This window comes from Rattus norvegicus, chromosome 18 (genome assembly GCF_036323735.1).
Source record: "Rattus norvegicus strain BN/NHsdMcwi chromosome 18, GRCr8, whole genome shotgun sequence".
NCBI classification, from domain to species: domain Eukaryota; kingdom Metazoa; phylum Chordata; class Mammalia; order Rodentia; family Muridae; genus Rattus; species Rattus norvegicus.
The window spans coordinates 52,249,280-52,272,535 of record NC_086036.1 but is presented as its reverse complement, the minus strand read 5'-3'; the positions used below and the strand labels follow the sequence as shown (position 1 = coordinate 52,272,535).

The window sequence follows — 23,256 nt, the reverse complement described above, 5'->3', positions numbered from 1 at the left end:
ATATATATATATATATATGTATGTATATATGCATGCTTTTAGTCTGGCACACATCTTTAGTCCAGCACTCATAAGGCAGAGGCAGACAGGTCTCTGAGTTCAAAGCCAGCCGGCTGTATGCGTGACTATGGAGCTCAGATCTAAATAGGACATCATATCAATGTTTCTTCTCCCCACCACTGGGATCAAAATAGAAGCGGAGGTGGAAAGACTGTAAGGGCCAGAGGGTGTCTGCAGCCAAACTGTATTTGCAGGACGCCGCAGCTTGCTTCCACTCACGAACTCCCTGTGACTGGGATCAGATACAGAAGACAGTAGGGCTGGATCCATCCATTGCTCTTATCCAACCGATGTGAACTCCAGCCTAAAAGCAGTTTCCTTCCTCTCCCACATCACCCCAGAGAGCCTCAGAATGGACATTATGCTATCGACTTAAAATCATTAAACAAATCAAACTTGTAGGCAAAAATGGAATGAACTGAAGCCCCAGAGCCAAGGGAAGGCAAGAGACTAAACTACTTTATCTTATTGGTTTTAGTAGTAGTGGGGGTTCAAACCCTGAGTGCGTTAGACAAGCGCACCACTACCGAACGACAGCAACTTCCGAGATCCGCGATCCTGATCCCGTCAGATCAGTCGCCTCCTGAAGCCGTGGGAGATCACTGTGCTCTGGTATCTGGAGAGAGGTGAATGCAGAGGCATGTCGGCAATCTTAATCTCGGGCGGGCCTTTCTTCAGGACAGCTTTCCGATCTTCCCCATGGCAAAGCCGCTCGCTGTAACCCCAGAACAGAGAATCTTCCAAGGGGCCGGCATAGATCCCACAGGCTTCTGCTTGCTACGAGAGAAAATGCTCTGCTGAACAGCACACCAGAACCAGGTTGTCATTTTTAGGTTAGGTTTAAAGTGTTTCTCTTGTCTCCTCTCCAACCCGCACCCCGGGTTAATATTATTATTATATTATATATATAATATAATAATAATATTAGTAATAATATTAGATTTTATTACTAATGCGGGTCCTGAGACTCGAACGCAGGTCCTCTGAAAGAGCAGTGAGGGCTCATTCTTATCCCTAAGCCCCGTGATTTCCAATGTTGATGGTTGTGGTCAACCATAAAATTATTTCCTTGCTACTTCATAACTGAAATTTTGCTACTGTTATGAATAGTAACGTAAATATCTGATGTGTGACTCCTGTAAAAGGGTCATTTATGCCCCCCCAAAAAATGGTCGCGACCCACAGGTTGAGAATGATGGTGCCTAAGCTCGCTCTTTCTCTCTCTCTCTCTCTCTCTCTCTCTCTCTCTCTCTCTCTCTCTCTCACATATATATATATATGCATATACATATATATGCATATGCATACACACACACACACACACACATACACACACACACACACACATACTTGGCATTGATACCTGAGTTTTAACTTCTTTAGATTTTTGTTCTAAAGTATTAGGTAAAAAACACGCATCCCAGGGTAGCATTATACATGAGCATTTTATAAAGAAATAATGAGCCAAGTTTTTTTTTATAACTTATTTTATCCTATGTAAAATAATTTGTAAGACCTCTTTCTGTCTTGCCAAAACATATTCTTATCCAACATTAACTGTTTATTTTATTGAAATTTGCAAATTACTTATACTCTAATACATTCTAATGTCATTAAAGAAACAACTTACTAGACAGGTTTGGCGGCTCAGGCCAATGATCCTAGTGCTGGGGAAATTGAGGAAGGAGTGTGGCCATAAGTTCAAAGTCAGCCAGGGCTATATAGTGAGTTCTAGGACAATCTGGGCTCTAGAACTGAGATGTATGTGTATGTGTGTGTGTGTGTGTGTGTGTGTGTGTGAGAGAGAGAGAGAGAGAGAGAGAGAGAGAGAGAGAGAGGAGGAGAAAGAGGAGGAAGAGGAGTAGGTGGAGGAGGAGAAGGAAGGGAAAAGAAGGGAAGAGAAAAGGAAGGGAAGAGAGAGAAGGAAGGAAGGAGGAGGAGGAGGAGGAGGAAGGGAAGGCAGAGAAGGGAGGGGAAGGGAAAAGATGAGATGTATAATAACCAATCTGAATTTGGAAAATGTTTCCAATCAGCTAAGTTGCACTGAGTGGGCAAGACTTATCCGTAAATCTAACCCGACTGTTTACATGGCTCTCTGATGAATACTTAGTGCAATCTAAAAATATAGGTCCTGTGCTGTAACTTTACTGTTCGTGACACTGCTCCTGCTGTGCCTCTAACATGACAAGTGAGTCTGACTTGACCTGCTGTAGTGTATCCATTTTAAGTTTGTATTTGCATTATTTTAGTTTACACACATAAGTGAAAACACATAAAAATAGTTTTATATAGCTATTATAGGTATATAGCTATTTATATATAAGCTATATATATAGCCTTAGAGATTATACTAATTCTTTTAATTATCATGCTTAGTTATGTAGTGTATACGTATGCATATGTGAGCACGCACGTGTGCAGAGGCCAGAGGACAACTTGCAGAGAATTGAGATTTCTCTTCCCATTCTATGGGTCACAAGTCAGATTTAAGCTGTCAGGCTTGGTAGAAAGCACTTTATCTCTATCCGTCATAGGCAGGCTCTAATCTGAATGTTTATGAGAAAATACCTTTAGATTGACACTCCTGAATTTCATGTTTTCTTTCCAAGGCATAACGTAACGTGTTGGGATCATCCCTTGCTTTAGTGAGAACCGAGGCAAGTGGATATCATCACCCCTGAAGATGAGGGAAGGAGATCTTGAGTTAACCTGTGTCCACATCATTGTAAGGAATAGACACAGTTGTGTTCCTCAGACCCTGCAGCTGCTACAGGTCCATCTAACAGCGAGTCTCTTTAAAATCTCTCAGCAGCCAGCCATCTGGTGGCTCAGGCCTGACTTTCCACCAGTCAGGAAGCAAGAGGGTTGCTATGGAGACCATCCTAGTCTACTTGAGTAATGATCAGGGTGCTGATTAATTTCTTGTACCCCTTCTTTGCCCTCAGCCTCTTGGTATCATTTAATAAAAAAAAAAAAATTGTTAACGAGTGGGTATGCATCCTGAGGATTTAAAATAGAAATGATGGAGCAGGAGAGATGGCTCAGCGGTTAGGAGCACTGACTGCTCTTCCAGAGGTCCTGAGTTCAATTTCCGGCAACCACATGGTGGCTGACAACCATCTGTAATGGGATCTGATGCCCTCTTCTGGTGTGTCTGAAGACAGCAAAAGGGTTACTCATATATAAAATAAATCTTTAAAAAAAATAAAAATAGAAGTGACTTTGTTACATAAAAGCGTGTGATTCCTTTAATATTTTTGTAAGATTAATAATAAGATGATTGGTTCTTTCTTTGTAACTACAAAGCACAGCCTGCCAGTTGGAAACGCTGAGAAAAACATCTTGCTTGCTTGTTCTTTGTTAATCTATAACTTGCTTAGTCATGAATGTATGTGCGTTCTTAGAAATAATTGTTGGTCCAGAATACGATTATTCATGTAAAGGTATTGGGAACATACTGGTTTTAATCACTTGCTAGAAGAAAAAGATTGTAACCATATTGTAATTTTTATAAAGCCTTCCCTTCTCACCAGCCCCACCTTTTCCTCTGGCCCCAAAGAATAAAGGTTCGCTCCCTCAGAGAAGTCTGCCAGTGTTCAGTCGCTGCCTCCCGCCCTTCTTGTTTACCTGAGCAGTCGAGGCTGGTCTTTAACAGGCTTGGTTGTGTTCTCCGCTGTTTGGTTGTTGTTGAGTTTGGGTAAGGCAGGAACGGCATCTTTTTCAGCATCTTTTTCAGCATCTTTTTCAGAAGCCATCAGTGGCAGCAGTGACAGAATTCTCACCTAGAACCTCCCACAGTCTAATTCCGAGTAAACTGCTGCCACTGATGTAACAATCGTCCTGCTAACACCACAGCAACCCCCAGGGGCTGAGAGTGTCCAGGCCCCAGCTATATGCCGTGTGTGTGTGTGTGTGTGTGTCTTCATGGAAAAATTATGAATGGTTTAAAAACAAGAGTAGACACTTCAAATTTGACAAACATAGGAAAAATACACTGGACCAGGGCCTGGGGATGTAGTTCAGCTGGTGACTGAACTGTAGGTTCCATCTCTAACACTGTGCTAACCAAGTGTGGTTGTACACACCTATAATCTCGGAAGAGGCAGGACTAGATGTTTAAGGCCATCACTGGCTACATAGGGAATTGGAGGCCAGCCTGATCTACGTAGTGCAGACCCCCATCTCAGAAAGAAAAACAAAGCTTTCGATATCATTTTCTTTTGACAAATGTTAAGGGGCTTCAGAATAGACTTAAAGTTTCTGTTTATAAGACTGGGACCTCAGGAGATGAAGGTGTTTGAGATGCAGGGCCCTACAAACTAGAAACCACTTAAAGGGAACAGACATCTGACTCTACAAAATGCCCTTTAACCACCCCATGCATGGCCTCCACACTTCCCTTCTCCCATGTACACAGTAATTAACTGTAAAAAAGAACGCCACAAAGTAGGAGACTCGGCGGCATAAGCTCGTATCTCAGCACTGCTCAGGCTGAGGCAGGACGGGTCAGTCCACAGCAAGACCCTGCCCATTACTGAATGTGACAGCGGAACGATTCATACATGTTACAGGTATTTTAATGGAATGTGTTAAAACCAAAGCATAGTTCACCACAAAGATGAATGAGAAAACCAAAATGTCTTACTGGCATGAAACAGTGAGCTGGACAGAGAGGACACAGCTCCACGTAGGCTAACAGTCAGCACATGCAGAGTGAGAAATTAGCCCGTGCTGTACAGCAGCCGTCAGATGCAGCCACCTTCCACACTGCGGCCGACGGCACGACTACCACATACATTACTACTTCACGGGAGCAGACACAGCTCTCCCGCCTCAGTGTCGGTGCACAGTAAAGCAACCTCAGTAGAAATGGTAACACCTTTTTTAAAAAACAAAGGTTTATTCTTCAAAATGTCCAAAGTGTGCTTAAAAGATGTCCAAATCCTGAGGGTGGTCCACCTCGATGGCGTCCTCAGCATCCAGCTTGGTTTCACCGGGTCCTTCCTGGGCTTCGTCAAGAGAGGCCAGGGCCTCATTAGTGTCACTTGCAAACGTTTCTCGAGATGTGTCATCATCTTCCTGGAAATTTAGACTTTTAATAGCTTCTTTCATTTTCTTCCCCAATAGTTGTGTTCTTCTTTTTCTAGCAGCTTTTTTATTTTCATATTCTTTTTGATTTTCAATGTAGAAAATATCCTGAAATAAAAAGAAACTTTGATTAAAAAAAATGACAAACAAACCATCCCATATTATTAGTTACAAGCATACTATGAGGCAGGCCTTTACAGTCCAGTCTCATCTATTTCTCACAAACAAATCCTGGAGACCTCATTATTAGAACACAGTTCGTGATTCAAGTGCTGACTGCTGTATTCAAACACAGTCTACTGTCCAGTAGGCCGTGCTCATTCTCCATACCACATATCTGTTTGCTAGACTTTAATAAACGATAACCGATCACTCTCACTCTCACACACTCTCTCTCTCTCTCTCTCTCTCTCTCTCTCTCTCTCTCTCACACACACACACACACACACACACACACAGCAGAAAAGTAAAAGAGTAAAGGTTTAAAACTTGAAATGTCTTAACTATGTATGTATATGTATATATATATAGTATATGTATGTATGTCTGACTGTACTAAGAAATTAAACCAAGTGATTGTGCGTCTAAGAACATGGCACTTGCAAAATGTAGTAATTCCATCCCTCTCTCTTTTTTTTTTTTTTGAACTGGGGACCGAACCCAGGGCCTTGCGCTTGCTAGGCAAATGCTCTACCACTGAGCTAAATCCCCAACCCTGTAATTCCATCTCTTAAAAACATTATTGTAGGGATGGAGAGATGGCTCAGCGGTTAAGAGCACTGACTGCTCTTCCAGAGGTCCTGAGTTCAATTCCCAGCAACCACATGGTGGCTCACAACCATCTGTAATGGGATCCGATGCTCTCTTCTGGTGTGTCTGAAGACAGCTACAGTGTGCTCATATACATAAAATAAATAAATAAATCTTTAAAAAAAATTACTGTAGGGGCTAGAAAAATGGTAGTTAAGAGCATTTACTGGTTTTCTAGAGGACCTGGATTTAGTTTACAACGCCAACACCTAAGACCTTTAACTCCAGTTTTAGGGGAACCGACACTCTCCTCTGGCTTCTGACAGCACTGCACACACGATACAGGTACATACATATGTGCAAACAGTCACAAACATAAAATAAACATAAAGATTGAGGAGCACAGTACTTAACACTGGTACTACTGAAACTCCAGGCTGGGCTTGTAGTATAGAGCTCAGCTATCCCAAAGAGTGACAATCAAACATGTACTGTGAGGAGTACCAATATAAATATACACTCCTTAGAGGACAGTCTCACCACACTGCACGACTAGCCTAGTGCTTACTATGCAGACCAGGCTGCCTTCTGCCTCCCACTTGCTGGGGTTATAGGTGTGTGTCACTACGTCCTGGTTTCAAAAGGAACGATGCACTTCTATTTTACGTACAAACACATTTTAATTTATTAGGTATCTTGATCTGAAGAAGAAAAGTTCTCAACAGTAACGTTTGGCAATGCAGTAAATGGTTATAAAGTTCCTTTCCCACCAAACACTGCAAGTTTTATCAAAACAAAACTGCAAGTGGAGCATGGCCCACACCTTTAATCCTGGCACTCAGGACACAGAGGCAGACGGGTCTCTGTGAGTGAGGCAAGCTAGGGTTACACAGTGAGATGCTGACTCAAAAACAAAAGCCAACAAACCCTTGCATTTTTTTCCCAAACAGAAACATATGTTGTGTCTGACTGTCCCCCTCCCCAGGCATAGCTGCAGCCATTTTGTTCCATGCCTGCCAGCTATTTCATACTGTTGCTGTAACATGCTTGCCTGCCAGTGACACAGAGAAGTGACTTGGCTCGGGGCAAGGACATGCTGACCACAGACCCTGTTTTATTCTGTACGTTCTGAATGTCCTGCAAGAGGTTTCCTAAACTTTTTTTTTTTTCTTTTTTTCAGAGCTGGACACTGAACCCAGGGCCTTGCGCTTGCTAGGCAAGTGCCCTACCACTGAGCTAAATCCCCAACCCCGAGGTTTGCTAATCTTAAAGAGATTCCACAAGACTTCACCCAGGCCCATCAAATCAAGGTCAACATGAGCTGTTACATCTGAAATGCCTCAAGTCAGAGCTGACCATCAGGTAGCTCTCTCTACACCTTCGTATGAACACACTGTGGTTTTTCCTTCATAAGCTGACAGAAAATAATATCTGTTGTTATAGTTCAGGTAATTCTGAGCTATGTCCGGTCTGACCAGTATTAGGGTGTGTGTTCAATAAATCATTCTTGCTTAACTGAGATCAGTGTTCATGTGGTTTGTGTGGTGATCCCTGAACCCTGACACATGTACCCTTACTCCTCTCCCTTTTTGAGACAGCTCTAGTGGCCTCAAATCTGCCTGCTGCTGTCTCCTTTATATTTTCTACAACTTAAATATTAAACTACAAGGTCTCCCAATAAGAACAAACAATAAGCAACAAATAAACAAACACCCACCCAACCAATCAACAACAAAACAAAACAACCCCAAGAGGAGTGGAGGAGAAAAAGGAAGGGGGGAAGGAAGGTAGAAGGAAAACAAGCAGGCTGGTGAGAGAGCTCAGTGGGCAAAGGTGCCTGCACCAATCCTGATGACCCGAGACCAACATGGAGGAAAGAAACTCTTCCCATTATCTGTTCTCTGACCTCCATACTAGAGGAGGTCGGAGTCACTGGAGTTGGACTGACAGTGACTGTAAGCCACCGCTGGGCTCTCCTCAGCAGCCGACCCTGCATTCTCTATCATTACTGAAACTCAGACCCTGAGAATCCAAACATGGAGGAGGATGGAGAAATCATCGCTTTCAGAATCAGTGTTTAAGTGGCCTGAGGCAATTCTATTCCTCTATTGTTCATCTGCGTAAACAGAGGGGAGCCTCCTCTCACACCCTGGAGTTCAAACTGTATCAATGCCCAGGGCCAATGGATATTATTGTTTCCCCTTTGTCTCTGGGAACCATTTGTCCAAGGTTACTTAAAATATCTCTCAGGCCAGGCACAATGCTGTAATCCCACATCCAGGATGTAGAGGCAGCAGAATTTTAAATTTAAGACTACACATAACTGTAAAGACAACAGAACAGAGAGCAAGTGTCGCTCTCTCCCCACAAATATCATGTTTTTAATCACTTACAACATTTTTCTAGACAGGTGTGTGTGTGTGAGCTCGTGCGAGAGAGGGTGGGGTGGGGTGGGGTGGGGGTCAGAAATAGAAATCAGATGTATTCCTTGATCCCTCTATCTTTCTGAGACAGGAGATCTCAATGAACCTAGCGCTCAGTAGGCTGGAGCTATAAACAGCCGTGAGCTGCCATGTTGGTGCTGTGAACTGAACCTGGGACGTTTGGAAGTGCAGTTGGTGCTCTTAACTGCTGAGCCATCTCTCCAGTCCTGAGACAGAGTCTATGTGGCCCTGGCTGGCCTCAAACTCCAGAGATATGCCTGCCTCTCCTTTGGGTGCTGGGATTAAAGACGCCAAACCCAGCGGCAGGCATATTATGTGGAAGCTGGGGCTATGAACTCAGGTCCTCATGCTCGTGTGGCACGAGGTCACAACTGAGGTATCTCCTCTGCTCTAACGTCCCTTCCTTTATAGATGAGAAAACTGTGGCTGAGAGCAGGTCATATGCTCATGGCGACTATTAACTGGGAAAAACAGATGCTCCTTTTTGACACATCAATCTAATTTCTGAAAATAGCACCCTGCTATCCAGTGTGCAGGAGAGGATGATCATTTACTCACAGGAAGATTACAGGAGAAGAAAGAACACTAAAGCACAACCTCTACTGCCCGACAACTGTGCACCGAGGAAACAAACTGCGTTCCTCAAAATACCTAACTCCCAGAAGAAATAAAAATAGGGGAGGGGGGCTGACCAGAAATTTCGGATGTGCAATAAAAGAATGAAACTAACACATCTGATAGGAATCTCAAAAGCAGATTAAAACAAAACAAAAAATAAAAACACCATATACTGCTAGAAGAGCAGAAAGAAAGGAATTTTATTTGGTTTTAATTATTTTATGTGTATGAACGTTTTGCCTTTATGTATGTCTGTGCACAACACACGCTGATGCTTGAGGAAGTGACCCATGTGGGTGCTGCAAATTAAACCTGAGTCTTCTGCAACAAGTGCTCTTAACCCGAGCCGACTCTCTGGCCCGTCAGGATTTTCTTTTCTTTCTTTTTTTTTTTTCGGGGCTGGGAACCGAACTCAGGGCCTTGCAGTTGCTAGGCAAGTGCTCTACCACTGAGCTAAATCCCCAACCCCCGTCAGGATTTTCAAGCAGCAGAGGAACCCTATCATCGAGCATATGTAAACTATATTCATAAGAGGATATGTAAACTATATTCATAAGAGGAGCTACCTCAAGGGAAATGGGCTTCTATCTGCTATCAGTGTTTTTTAAAAAAGTTAAGATTTAGAACATCAGGAGTGTTTTGCCTGCATTTATGCTCATGCATCACATGTGTAACTGGTGACCACCACAGAGGTACTAGAGCTCCTGAAATAAGTTATCATTTTGAGTCATGATGTGGATGCTGGGAATTGAACCCAGGTCCTCTCCAAGAACAGCCAGTGCTCTTAACTGTGAAGCCATCTCTCCAGCCCTGCTACCATAGATACACCCAAGCCCCACCCACTCTGATGAAGGGTATTTAGGCTGACCTGGAGCTTGCTATAGAGAGCCCAAGGTGACCCTGAACTTCTGCCTATTCTCAAGGGCTGGGATTACGGACAGAGATCACTCCAATCCCCATTGCTCATTGACATAATAAAGTGCAGACCTCTGTACCGGATGTTTCCCATGTAAGAAGCTAACTCTAAAAGGCAGGCATAAATGCTAACTGTAAGTCATTCCCATGCCCAATGACCTGAGCTTACCCCTGGAGCTCACTTGGTGGGAGACGGTAATTAACTCCTCTGACCTCCATATTGCAGGAACCATGGCACAAATGTGCATACAGACGCCGTAAGTGTAATAAAAAGGTAAGGAAAAACTGAGTATTCTACGTAAGATAACTTGTTGAAGAGCTGAACAAGATTGAGCCAGTCAAAACTGCAGCACAGAAAGCAAAAAGGCCTTATCCCTAGCTGAGGCTGGACACAGCTTTGCCTTGTCTTTAATCTCAACAGTCAGAAAGCAGAGGCAGATCTTTGTGAGTTCTAGGCTAGCGAGGGCTATGTAGTGAGACTAGCTGAGGAGAGAGGAGATGGACTCAGTGGTTAAGAGCACTGGCTGCTCTTCCAGAGGTCCTGAGTTCGATGCACAGTAACCACATGGTGGCTCACAACCATCTGTAATGGGATCTGATGCCCCCTTCTGGTGTGTCTGAAGGCAGCTACAGTGTTTTCATATACATAAAATAAATACATCTTTAAAAACAAACAAACAAGAACAAACACCACCAAATGTGGGTCCTAAATCTGTCTTTCTGAAGCATCGCACAGCCAAGGCTGCGGTCGTCATTACCTTGATCTGCTCTTCGCTGATGCTGGGCGTGTTCTTCAGGAGATTGAGGAAAACCCCACCCGGCGTTCTCCTTCGGCTTCCATTCTACAAAAAGGAATAAAAAAGTAAACCAGCACTTCCTCAGGCAATGAGAGAATATTTCAAACTTACTCGTGACAATTTTGTACATAAAGACTGAGTACTTATTTAACAGTGGTGAGAGAGAAGTCAGGAGCTCTGCAATGCTAGGACTGTGCTCAGTTACTGAGCTACAAACCCAGTTCCTGAAGCGCAGGCTCCCAGAAGGACCGGGGCACATCTGAACAGAGGTACATTTATGGAGACAGCCAGTATGAGATTTGAAAACCAGATTTGATTCTGCCTCTTTTTCTAAAATAATTTATCTATTTTTATGTTATGGACATTGGTGATTTGAGCATGTAATATGAGCATGTCAGGTCCCCTGGAATTGGCATCACAGTCACAGACATGTTGGTGCTGGGAACTGAACCCTGGTCCTCCTACCCACTGAGCCATCTGGAGTCTGCCTCTGTTTAAGATGTTATGTGAATGAGTGCTCTGTCTCCATCTAAGTGTGGGTACCATGCACTGCCTTCAGGAGGGACAGCAGTTAGACAGCTGAGTTAAGAGCTGCAACTGCTCTTAACTGCTGAAGGATCTATCTATCTATCTATCTATCTATCTATCTATCTATCTATCTACCTACCTACCTACCTACCTACCTACCTACTCCCGTGATTCTGACTGTTAAAACAAGGGAGGTATAGTAGCACATGCCTTTAATCCCAATCCCAGCAACTGGAAGGCAGAAGCAAATGGATCTTTTGAGTTTGAAGCCAGCCTGCTTTACAGAGTAAGCTCCAGGACAGCCAGGGCTACACAAAGAAATCATGTTTTGAAAAACAAAACAAAATAAAACAACAATGTTGTATAAATATAAAAATAAAAAAGTATAGTTGTCTTTTACCTCGCTAGGTCTGCACCGAGGTGCCACAAGATATCTGCTAGATATCTTGGCGGAAACACATCCCAGCAGCCGCACACTTTCCTACACTCAAACCCTCACATAAAAGAACACACAACACAATAATTTTTTGACCCAATTGGTAAGATATAATTGCCCACTTAAACATACAAAGCCCGGAACCATCCATCCCTTAGGAACATTGATAACAACCTGTAAATACACAGAGCAGAATCTTAACATCACCTGCCATGGCTTCTCACCCTCTCCTCTGTCCCCTCTAGTCTCCTCCTCTTCCTTCAAACTTCTCTCCCGCCCATCCTTCCTTCTCCTCCAATGACAGGCCTCCTTCTATACTGTACCTGCCCCTCACCTGTACTGTACAAATTCAATGGGGAGGTGGTTCTAGTGAGGTCACCTGAGTTCTGAGTGCTGGACTAGACAGCTGTCCTTGGGGCAGTGGAATTAGCATCAAAATACAGATAGCTTCAGGGCAAATCACAACACAACAAAAAAACAAAACAAAAAAGAGCAGTAATAAAATAAAACCAGTGTTAATCAGCATAATCATCAATCCAGAAGAAGATAAAATGGGATATTTATTTAATAATTGTGTTGGAGTTATCAAACAGTCATCCAGGTCAACATTAGAGAGAGATACCTTGAGCTTTGTTTGCACCATGGTAGATTACAAATAACTCAGCTGGGTATAAAGCTGCACAACTTTAATCCCAACAGAGGCAGGCAGGTAGATTATGAATTCAAGGCCTGCATGGTATATACACAGAGTTCCAGGCCAACCAGGGTTACACAAGACTTAGATTTAAATTCACACACACACACACACACACACACACACACACACACACACACACACACACACACACACGGCCTATTCTTGTAGTCCTTACTGCTCTGTCTTTTAAGCCCATCCAGATCTCTACCCTGACCACGTACTTACAGTTCTCTGACCTTTTCCTTCTACCTTCTTTTGATCTATTTCTTTTCTCATAGTGTCTATACTTTCTAATACACTTGAATTATATTATTTATTCTTTTTTAAACAAACAAAAATTACATTACTTTTCTCAAGAGAGGCATGTACTTCATAGCGTTGGTATGCAGGTCAGTGGACAATTTGAGAGGTTGCCTGGTTGTTCATGAGAACGGAACTAGGGATGGAACTCAGATCATCAAACAAACAAACAAACAAACACAACAACACTCTTCCCACCAGGCCGTCTCAAAGGCCATGTGTTTGTTTGTTTGTTTACCTTCCTTCCTTCCTTCCTTCCTTCCTTCCTTCCTTCCTTCCTTCCTTCCCTCCCTCCCTCCTTCCTTCCTTCCTTTCCTCTCTGTCTCTCTCTGAGACAGGTCTCATTACGTAGGCTGGTGACTTACTAGGTAGGCCAACTCAGTGATCCTCTGTCTCTGCCTTTCAACTGCTGGGATTACAGGCATGTGTCACCATGCCTGGCTTTATAATTACTACAATTAACCGAGTTTTTCTTGTCTTTAACACCTCTCAGTACAAAGCAGGCACTCAATAATTATCAAAGACGATATATCAAGTGTCCTTGAATTTTGCTCATGTCAATATTCAGTAGACCAGAATTAACTCACAAGAATATATACTTCTGGGGTTGGGGATTTAGCTCAGTGGTAGAGCGCTTGCCTAGCAAGGCAAGGCCCTGGGTTCGGTCCCCAGCTCAAAAAAAAAAAAAAAAAAAAAAGGAAAAAGAAAAAAAAAAGAAGAATATATACTTCTCTTTTAAAAAAGTTACGGGGGTTGGGGATTTAGCTCAGTGGTAGAGCGCTTGCCTAGGAAGCGCAAGGCCCTGGGTTCGGTCCCCAGCTCAGAAAAAAAAAAAAAAAGAAAAGAAATAAAAAAGTTACATTATTAATAAGCCTTTAACTTCAAGTAAATGAAAATATATGATTAATTTTATCTTGTTTTGTTGATGATTTCTATAATTTAAGTTTATGGGCTATTTCCTCAACCAATACTATCAATTCGTTTTGAAAAATTGTCAATTTTGAGTTGGAGAGATGGCTCAGTGGTTAAGAGCACTCACTGACTGAGTTCAATTCCCAGGAACCACATGGTGGCTCACAACCATCTGTAATGGGATCCAATGCTCTCTTCTGGTGTGTCTGAAGACAGCTACAGTGTACTCATATACATAAATAAATAACTCAGAAAAAATGTCAGTTTTAAGTATTATGTGTGACAGTGTGAGCGCTAATACCGAGAGAGGCCAGGGGTATCTGATCCCCATGGGGTTGGAGTTAAAGGAGGCTGTGAGCCACCTGTACTGGTTGGTTTTGCTTCAACTTGACATAAGCTAGAGCTACCTATCAGAGAAGGAGCCTCAGTTGAGGAAATGCCTTGAGACACATTGATAAAACACTGTACATTTTCTCAATTAGTGATCAACAGGGGAAGGCATAGCCCATCTCAGTCAGGGTGGGCAGTACCATCCCTGGTCTGGTGATCCTGGGTTCTATAAGAAAGCAGGATGAGCAAGTCAGTAAGCAGCATCTCTTTGTATCAGCTCCTGCCTCCAGGTTCCTGCCTGTTTTAACTCCTGTTCAAGCTTCCTTCAGTGATAAACAGTAATATGGAAATGTAAGCCTAATAAACTCTTTCATCCCCAATCTGCCTTTGGTCATGGTACTTCAAAACAGCAATAGATTCCCTAACTAGTACACCATCCCACAGGGGTGCTGGGAATTACACTTGGGCCCTCTTAACCACTGAGCTCTAACCGCTAACCTCCAATGCTGTCAGTCCTGTAAGTTTCTTCCCTGTCTATTCCTATAGTGTGTTATCTGTATTACTAGTGCTGTGCCTGCTGGGTAACACACTACAAACCAAGAGTAGCAAACAAGGCACTCCCACTTCATGCTCATTTCCCAGGGAAAACTGAAGTAATGAAGTCTGTAACCCACTCTCTACAAGTGCTACTGCCTTTGGCCTTGCCACCTCTCCCCATTAGTGCTATCCCACTCTGGGGCCTTTTCAGCTTTCTTTCCTTCCTACCCATTACCCTTGAACTTTTATTTTTTTTTAAAGAGATTTATTTAAATATTATGTATACAATGTTCTGCCTGCATGTACACCAGCAGGTCAGAAGAGGGCACCAGATCTCATTACAGATGGTTGTGAGCCACCATGTGGTTGCTGGGAATTGAACTCAGGACCTCTGGAAGAGCAGTCGGGGCTCTTAACCACTGAGCCATCTCTTAGCCCTCCCTTGAACTTTTAATACCCATGGGTATACTGTGTATCTATTGGCAATTTATTGACTTATTTTTGCGGCAGGGTTTTGCCCAGGCTGTCCTGAAATCCTTAGCAATCATTTTGCCTTGGCTTCCTGAATGCTGAGATTACAAGGACAGCCCATTACATTCAGCTCTGTTTGGGTTTTAACTGTTTAAGATTTATTTATTTATTTTTATGTATCTGTATCTGTCTTCATGTACATCATAAAAGGGCACCTGATCCCATCACAGATGATGCGAGCCATGTGGTTACTGGTGTTTGAAGGAACTCAGGACCTCTGGCAGGGCAGCCATCTCGCCAGCCCCTACCTGGGTTTTATAATTTAACAAGTGTTTTGTTTTCAAGACAGGGTCCTACTCTGTGAACCAGGCTGGCCTCGAACCAGCACTGAGCTACCACCTCATGTGGGGCACCTCATCTAACTCTTACAGCACATGAAGAGACTGAACACAGGGAACCACATAGTTTAGCTAAATCACAGGGAGTTGTGCTCCAAAATGAAACCCTTCAAACTTGAGTTTTTAATTCCTTCCAGATAGTTGTCTTAAAAATTTTACCTGCAAGAGGCGTAAAGACTCATGGCTGCAATCCCAGTACTGATGGTGTCCCAAGTCTGTGGACAGCTGGAGCTGTGCACACAGTGAATGAACCCTGTCATCAAAAGGGCAGTGTTCGTGTGTGTGTGTGTGTGTGTGTGTGTGTGTGTGTGTGTGTGTATTTTGGGGTGGTAGATGGCACGGAGCACAGAGAAGCAAGTTCATGTTCATTTTGCTTAAAAAAAAAAAAAAAAAAAAGCCAGATTATAACAGAAAAGCAGAAACAGTAGAGCAGGCTCACCATTATGAAAAGGCCACCATTTTGCTCAACCTCAGCCGTCTCCATCAGAAGTTCAATGGCCTTTTTGTTCCCAAGTATCGTCACTACTCGGGCTATCAGGTCCTTCTTCGGTTCCTGTAACCTAATGAGAACACGAAGCACGGTTACTGCGCTGAAATCTACTTTAATCTCCAGTGTCGCTCTCAGCTGGAACCCAAGTTTTACTGACAACATCTCTTTCCTAACTCTCCATCCATCGACTGTGGAATCGCTGCCATGGTAACAACCTCATTCCCAGTCACACAGTGGCACGTTAACCTCAAGTTTCACATTAACTCTTAAAGTAAGGCTCTTCGTCTGCCTTGCTGGATTATGGCAACTGTGAGAATAAACAAACATGCAAAGCAAGGTGAATAGACCGTGCTGTAACTGTGAGGACGGTGACCTCCAGTACTTCTGCCAAAACAGTCACACACACAGCGTGTTCATTTATGCTTAACGAGCAACGTTCCAATATTACAAATGGTTTCCTGAAATAGTCCAATTCTAATGGCCCCACCTAATCTACAAATGTCAATTCTTTCAAATGTTAAACACGTATTATTTTCATTTTACTCTTTAGAGATTAAAAATATAGGGACCACCAAGCATGGTAGCCCATACCTTCAATCCTAGCACCCAGGAAGAAGCAGGCAGGTTTTGTTGAGTTCAAGGTCAGCCTGCTCTACAGAGCGAGTTCTAGGATAGCCTGGGCTATACATTGAAATCCCATCTTAAAATAAAACCCAAAACAGCAGCAACAACAACAATCGACCGACAAACAGAAACCATCAGTGCAGAGGCCTCTTCCGTTTCTAGTCAGGTCCAGAACTTTGGGTTCTCCTCACCCAAAGGAGGCGCTGTAATACTGTGGGAAAAATCAGACCAGGAAGAGCGACCTTGTGCAAGGCAGGTAACCACTGGCCTGAAGGTCCTTTTCTCTAAAGAAGACTTTAGACCTGAAACCCAGACCTGATTTTAACCCTTTTTAAGATTTTATTGCCGGGTGGTAATGGCACATGCCTTTAATCTTTGAGTTTGAGGCCAGCCTAGTCCACAGATAGGGTCCCAGGACAGCCAGGGCTACACAGAGAAACCCTGACTCAAAAATCGAAAACAGAGAAAACAAAACAAAACAAAAACAAAATACGAGGGAGCTAACAGAAACAGAGAAAGACTTTTATTGTACATGTATGAGTGTTTTGCCTGCGCGTATGCAGTGCGCCTCATGCAAAGCAGTGCCTGCAGAGGCCGAAAGAGCAGGCTGGATTGCCTAGGATGACTGGAGTTAGAGATGGCTGTGGGCTACCATGTGGGTGCTGAGAATCAAACCTGGATCCTCTAAGAGACCAGCCAGTGCTCTTAGCTAACAAACCATTTTCCAGCCAAGTCATCTTGACTATTAAAAACAAAACCCAAAATAGATCAGTACTGGTGTTGCCTGAAAAGTAAGCACTTGCCTCCCTAACACCAACACCAACTTTCAAATATGTAACTAGTGATGTAGAGCTAATAAATACGTAACTAGTGACGTAGAGCTAATAAAGCTCCATTAGAGTCTGACCCTGTGAAAAACGCATGAGCTGTCAGTTCAGTGCTGCCAAAAACTTCTATTTACCCAAAAGAAATGAAAATAAATGATCAAGGACTTGCAAGCGAAGGTTCATTAATAGCGGTATTCATAATAAATAAGCGTAGATTGTCCATCCAGTCTGGAGATACACAACTGTACACACATGCAATAAAACAGTCAGGACGGTGGTGCATGCTTGCGAACCCAGCTCTTGGAAGGCAGAAGTGGAAGGACCAGAGTTCAAGATCTGCCTTGTTGGGTTGGAGAGATGGCTCAGTGATTAAGAGCACTGATTGGTCTTCCAGAGGTCCTGAGTTCAATTCCCAGCAACCACATGGTGGCTCACAACCACCTGTAAAGAGATCAAATGCCCTCTTCTGGTGTATCTGAAGACAGCTACAGTGTACTCATATATAATAAATAAATAAATCTTAAAAAAAAAAAAAGATCTGCCTTGTTACATAGTACATTTGAAGCCAGCCTGGGCTATGGAAACCTTTCCAAACCCCCAAATCACATAAGAAGCAACACTCCTCACGTAAATGAAAAAAGTAGGCAGGCATACTGAGGGGTGCACACCTTTGATTCCAGCATTTGAGAAGCAGAGGCAAGCAGATCTTGTGAGCTTGAGGCCAGTCTGGTCTACATATTTAGCTCAGTGGTTCCTTCAATGTAAGTTGACCTTACATTGTAGAAGATCCATGATGAAGACGCTAGCCAGGTTAATTCCATTAAGGAAGAACAAACCAATCAATCAACAAACAACCCAAAATCCCCAGGCAGGTGTGCACTCATCTTCAGTTTCAGCTCTGGGAGTCAGAGGCAGTGGATCTCTGAGAGTGTAAGGCCAGCCTTGCCTAGCAGGCTCCAGGACAGCTGGAAATACAGAGACCCTGTGTCAACAAACAAAATCTCAGGAAAGAGTACATCAGTGTCAGATGTATGCGCAGTGCTCACCTGAAGGCAATCTCATCAGCCACTTTCTCGGGAGAATCCTCCTCTGTGATGTCGTAGCGGCCTTTGTAGTTCATTTCTACTCTGTTACCCAGTCTGTCTCGGACAGGCCGTTTCCGTTTGAGATGACCTTGCCCATTCTCCTCTTCCTTTGACCCAGGTTTTTTGTCGCCATGCATATACTCATCCAGATCTTTGTCTAATTCTTTTGTATACTCTTGAGATTCCTTCTTAGCAAGTTTCTTAGCAAGCAAATAATTATAGGTCTCAGACTGCCTGCTTCTGTCGATGGTGCCTTCCATTCCCAAGATGCCGAGCTCAGTGGCCACAGCATCTTGGTTCTGTTCCTGTAGCACAGCACCCCAGATGTTGTTCACCTTCTTCCCACCGTTGAGAGCTGGTTTCTGACCGCTCTGTCCAAATGGGAAAGGCTCTGGCTTGGGAGGAGGACTGTGACATTTCTGCCGCTTACGTTTCCAAAGAGAGCAATCGTCATCGGAATCCAGACTCTCCTCACTGGAGTCCACATGTTTAACAGTCCGATAGTTTGACACTGGTGCGCATGCAGCACCGCCCCCACCTAGTACTTTCTGCAAGTGAAAGACATGACAATCAGTTCCACAAGACATTAATTCCACCTACCACCGACTAGTTCTCACAATGACGTGGGTATTGCGCATGCCGGTGATCTCAGTGACGCAGAGGCTAAGGCAGGAGGATCAAGACAACTTAGGTCATACAATGGGTTCAGGCCCCTGCCTAAGCTGCACAACAAGACCTTGTTAAGGAGAAAAGAGGAGGGAGAATGTGTATAGTAGAGATTCACCTGGAGTATCCAAAACAATGACGATCCAAAGACAGCTAAAGAAAATTAACTCGGGTTGTGAAAGATCACCCTCTAAAACTTACTAACGCTTTTACTTCTCATTGTCAAAGACAAGAATGCATGCGAATGACACACACAGTAACTGTGACTGGCAGTTAAGACAGACTTGGTTGGGGGCGGGGGGAGACATGAGTCAGCAGTTAAGAGCACTGACTGCTCTTCCAGAGGTTCTGAGTTCAATTCCCAACAACCACATGGTGGCTCACAACCATCTGTAATGGGATCCGATGCCCTCTTCTGGTGTGTCTGAAGACAGAGACAGTGTACTTACATACAGGAATACTAAAAAACAAAACAAAACTCTGTTATCTTTCTCTCCACAAATATTTTCTAGTTGGCTATATCAACTTCTTTTATATGGTTTTGTGGCTACTCCTTTAAAATCTGATGGTATAGCAGGGTTTGGTGAACACATCCTTAAATCTCAGCACTCTAGGGAAGCAGAGGCAGGCAAAATCTCTATTGAGTTCAAGACCAGCCAGAGCCACAGCCAAGGCTATATGGTGCACACCCCTTCCTGTCTCTATTACAAAATATAAGTAAATAAGTAAAATCTGATGGTAAGTTCCTACTGGGAAGAATCCCAGGCATTAATTTTAACTGCAGGTTTCACCAGGTGTGCATACCTGTAATCAGAGCTCATGAGGCTGAGGCAGGGGGATCTTGAGGACACGGTGGGCCAAGAAGAGACCTCACCTCAAAACAACCAACCCTGAAAATTCAGATTTTCACAGCATTATGTAACCAAATTATTAATGTAAGAAAATGTAAGGGACTTAAAAATCAGAACGTAATATTAATTTTCCAAGACATCTACATGTGGAGGTAATGGCTTAAAAAATTGCCACATAGTAACTACCCAAATTTACAAGGTAGAATAGGTCTCAATACATGTATATATTTCATAATGACCAAACCAGGGCTGTTAGAATATCTGCTTTAAACTTGTATCATTTCTTTATGGAAAAGAAGAGTCAAAATCCTCTTTTTTGGGGGGGGGGAATACAGATGTGCATTACACGTGGCTTCTGGGTACTGGGGATTGAACTCAGGGCCTCCTGCATGCTAGCCAAGCACTCTAACAATTGAGCTACACCCCTGGCCTTCTTTCGGTTATTTTGAAATGTTCACTATATTGTTAACTAGTCACCCTACTATGCAACAAAGCACCTGAACTTATTTCTTCTAACTGTAACTTTGTCCTCAGTCTTTGCTTTTTATACTAAACAGATAACCAAGCATTAGAGAATTTCCTCCACTAATAATTGCCAACACTGGCCAGGCCTTACAGTGTGCATTAAGTATTGTGCATGCATCATATCCCTACGGCCCCTCAGAGGCGCCATGCCAGCTCCACCTGAACACCCAAACATGGCAGTTAAATAGTTTTGCAGACAGCGACGGTGCCTAGGTTTAAGTGCAGGTGGACTGGCAGGAAAGCCTTCTGGGGGAGTAACAGGAACCTCGACAAAGTCTCAGAAAATTAGGAAGCTAGCTGTCTAGTGTTCCGGTGCTGTACGTCTGTGATCTCCCAACACTGCTGGAGGATGAAAAGACAGGACCTCAGCTCAAGTGCCAGGGCGGCCTGGGTTACACAGAGAGATGCCGACTGCAACCCCGGACAGCTGAAACAAAGCCTGGTGTCTCCACGCTGCAGGTGAAAGCTCACTAAGCTCGAAGGTGAGGGAAGCACCAAAGACCCGGCCCCGAGTACGCCATGAGCTCCTTATCCACTAAGGCAAAAATAAGCAGTTTCCCGTCTCCGTCCCCACGTTCTACCTTTGGACAAAAATCTGTTTCCGAGGGATGGGGAGGCAGCAGTGCAGGAGCCGGGAAATTTGGATAAGTAGGACCCGCCAGAGAGGGATGCTCGCCTGTTCCGGGATACCGTGAGGCCTTCCGCCCGGCCCAGTTGCCGGCTGGGCCCCTCAGCCTCCCACTCGGTGCATCTCGAGGCTGCCCGCGCCTCTCACTCCCGGCCGCGCTCCCCCGGCGCCCATCCCCCGTCTCCCGCGCGCCCTCTCGCTCACCGCCATTTGCAGAGGCCTATCGCTGGGGACGACCGTCATGTCGGAATCCGAGTCGGAAAGCTGTCCCTCTTCCATATCGCCAGCTTCAAGCGCCATCTTCCCGCGGCGCGCAGGGTCAGGAGAGCGCTTCCGGCGGACAGAGGGAAGGCCTTAGGGCGGTGCTCCGGCGCCCCCGTGCGGGCGGGCCCACCCCGGGCGAGCGTCACCATCATAAAACTCACCGCTGGGAGGCGAGTTCCGTGCACTCCAGCGGTTTAGGTAAAGCACCGCTTCGGGAGCCGCCCTGATCTCCCGCCTCTCACCCGGATGCTCTAAGCAGGCCTTCCGGCTGCCTTGTTTGTTTGTTTTTTAATTTTATTTTTTCCGCTTCCACCTCACTTCACCGACAAGCTCCGTTCTTCCTGGTGGCGCGCATGGCTGTGCTAGGCATTATGGTCACTGACCCATTTGTGTTCCTGGGCAGACTTTACTGCAGCCGCTTTTCCTGACTTACCCTTAGGCTAAAGTAACTAAGCCATTTTTCCAGAGGTGTTAAAATGGCCCATTTGACCCCGGGTACTCGGTTAATCACCGTTAAGATATTATTAAAGTGCTGTTAATTACAAGCCTTTATTGTATGCACACCTTTTAATGTTTATTGTTTTCCTTTAAACCAAGCTGCTGGAGGCCAGGGCAAGTTGACCCTCTATTTTGCAAGAAATAAATCATGTTACATACTGCCATGCCTCTATACCTTGAGCTTTGACCCTCTCGAACTTCTATTAAATGCATGCATGTATACATACATATATACATACATGCATGCATGCATAATACGTACGTGCATACATACATACATCATGTTCCATTTTCACTTTGAGATGGTTTAGCGCTCAATTACAGGTCAATACCTACCCTCTACCACCACCCTCCCGGTCCACACCCGTCTTCCCTTAGCTGCCTGCCTGTCTAGGCAATCTCAGTTTATCCTAGAGTTGAAAAGTTACAGACAATCTGCCTTGTGATGAACCCATGATGGGAAAAGGAAGGAATCCTAAGACCCAGGATATACAACAGATAAGGCTTTGTATTCTGGACCAATAGATTGGGGAGTTTAAGGGAGGGTGGGAGCAAAGGTTGTGAAGCTCTTTGGAGTCCCAGCCTATGGAAAAAGGGCAGGGCATTTTTTTTTTCAAAAATCACTGTTTCATGCCAATCATTATGGTAGGCTGATATCAGTGTCTACAGAATTGTAAAACAAAACCTTTGTAACTTTCCCTAGTCTCTTGAATTTGTGATTGCAAACTGAAGGGTCTTGTTTCACACAAAATTGGCAGGTCTTGCTTGGTCCTTCCCCTGGCGCCCTAAGTAAAGGATTGTCAGCTAAGCAACTGAACAGACTAGCTTCATGCCAGCCCCGCAGTTTAAACACACACAGCCACATGATGGGGTGCTCTAAGGAGTGTTCAGGTTCATGTGGCCGAGTGTGAATCCTTTCTCAGGTTTCAGAAGGGGAAGGGTCTACACCTCGTGGTTGATTAGAAGTCCAAAGTATACTTGTAGTCATGCAGTCTCTGAGTCCTCTGCAACAAAGGCCGGTGGTGACTGATACTCAGAATCATGTTTTCTCTGAGTTGGGCCCCAACATAACTGCGATCCAGGATCTGACTGCCTCTTTGTTTGCTCTAAGAATATCTCACAGCCAATGCTCTCATGCGCCCCTGGGGCTCCTGGAAATCACTGAGATCTTTTTCATTTTCCCTTATGGATCTGTTATTCCAACATAATTTGTTTAAAGTGTTTTCCTTGTCCACGGACTAGCTATTTGTTAAACCACACACTTACCATGTTCTGGGTTTGATTCTCTCTCTCTCTCTCTCTCTCTCTCTCTCTCTCTCTCTCTCTCTCTTTCACACACACACACACACACACACACACACACACGCGCGCCAAACAGAAACAAAAGGACAATAATAATCAGAGCATGTAAGTGAGCCCCTTTGACTGCTCCATTCTGCTCCACTGAGCTGTTTACCTTAGGGCTAATGTCATATCATCTTAATTACTGTACCTTTTTTTTTTTTTTTTAATATTTA

General features: G+C 44.1%; 2 protein-coding genes across 2 annotated transcripts; both read right to left on the bottom strand.

Moving 5' to 3' along the window:
• Positions 1–498: 498 nt before the first annotated feature.
• Spmip10 (sperm microtubule inner protein 10) lies at positions 499–3,833 on the bottom strand. The gene is made up of 3 exons (NM_001109126.1): positions 3,688–3,833; positions 2,629–2,737; positions 499–837 (listed from the first exon to the last, which is right to left on the bottom strand). The coding sequence occupies exons 1-3, from the start codon at positions 3,813–3,815 to the stop codon at positions 628–630; spliced, it is 447 nt and encodes a 148-aa protein (NP_001102596.1). The 5' UTR covers positions 3,816–3,833; the 3' UTR covers positions 499–627.
• Positions 3,834–4,619: 786 nt separating this feature from the next.
• Phax (phosphorylated adaptor for RNA export) lies at positions 4,620–21,305 on the bottom strand. Its single transcript, NM_173133.2, has 5 exons — positions 21,182–21,305; positions 18,269–18,855; positions 15,721–15,841; positions 10,634–10,717; positions 4,620–5,256 (listed from the first exon to the last, which is right to left on the bottom strand). Exons 1-5 carry the CDS (start codon positions 21,275–21,277, stop codon positions 4,987–4,989), a joined length of 1,158 nt encoding a protein of 385 aa, NP_775156.2. The 5' UTR covers positions 21,278–21,305; the 3' UTR covers positions 4,620–4,986.
• Between the last annotated feature and the right edge of the window lie 1,951 nt (positions 21,306–23,256).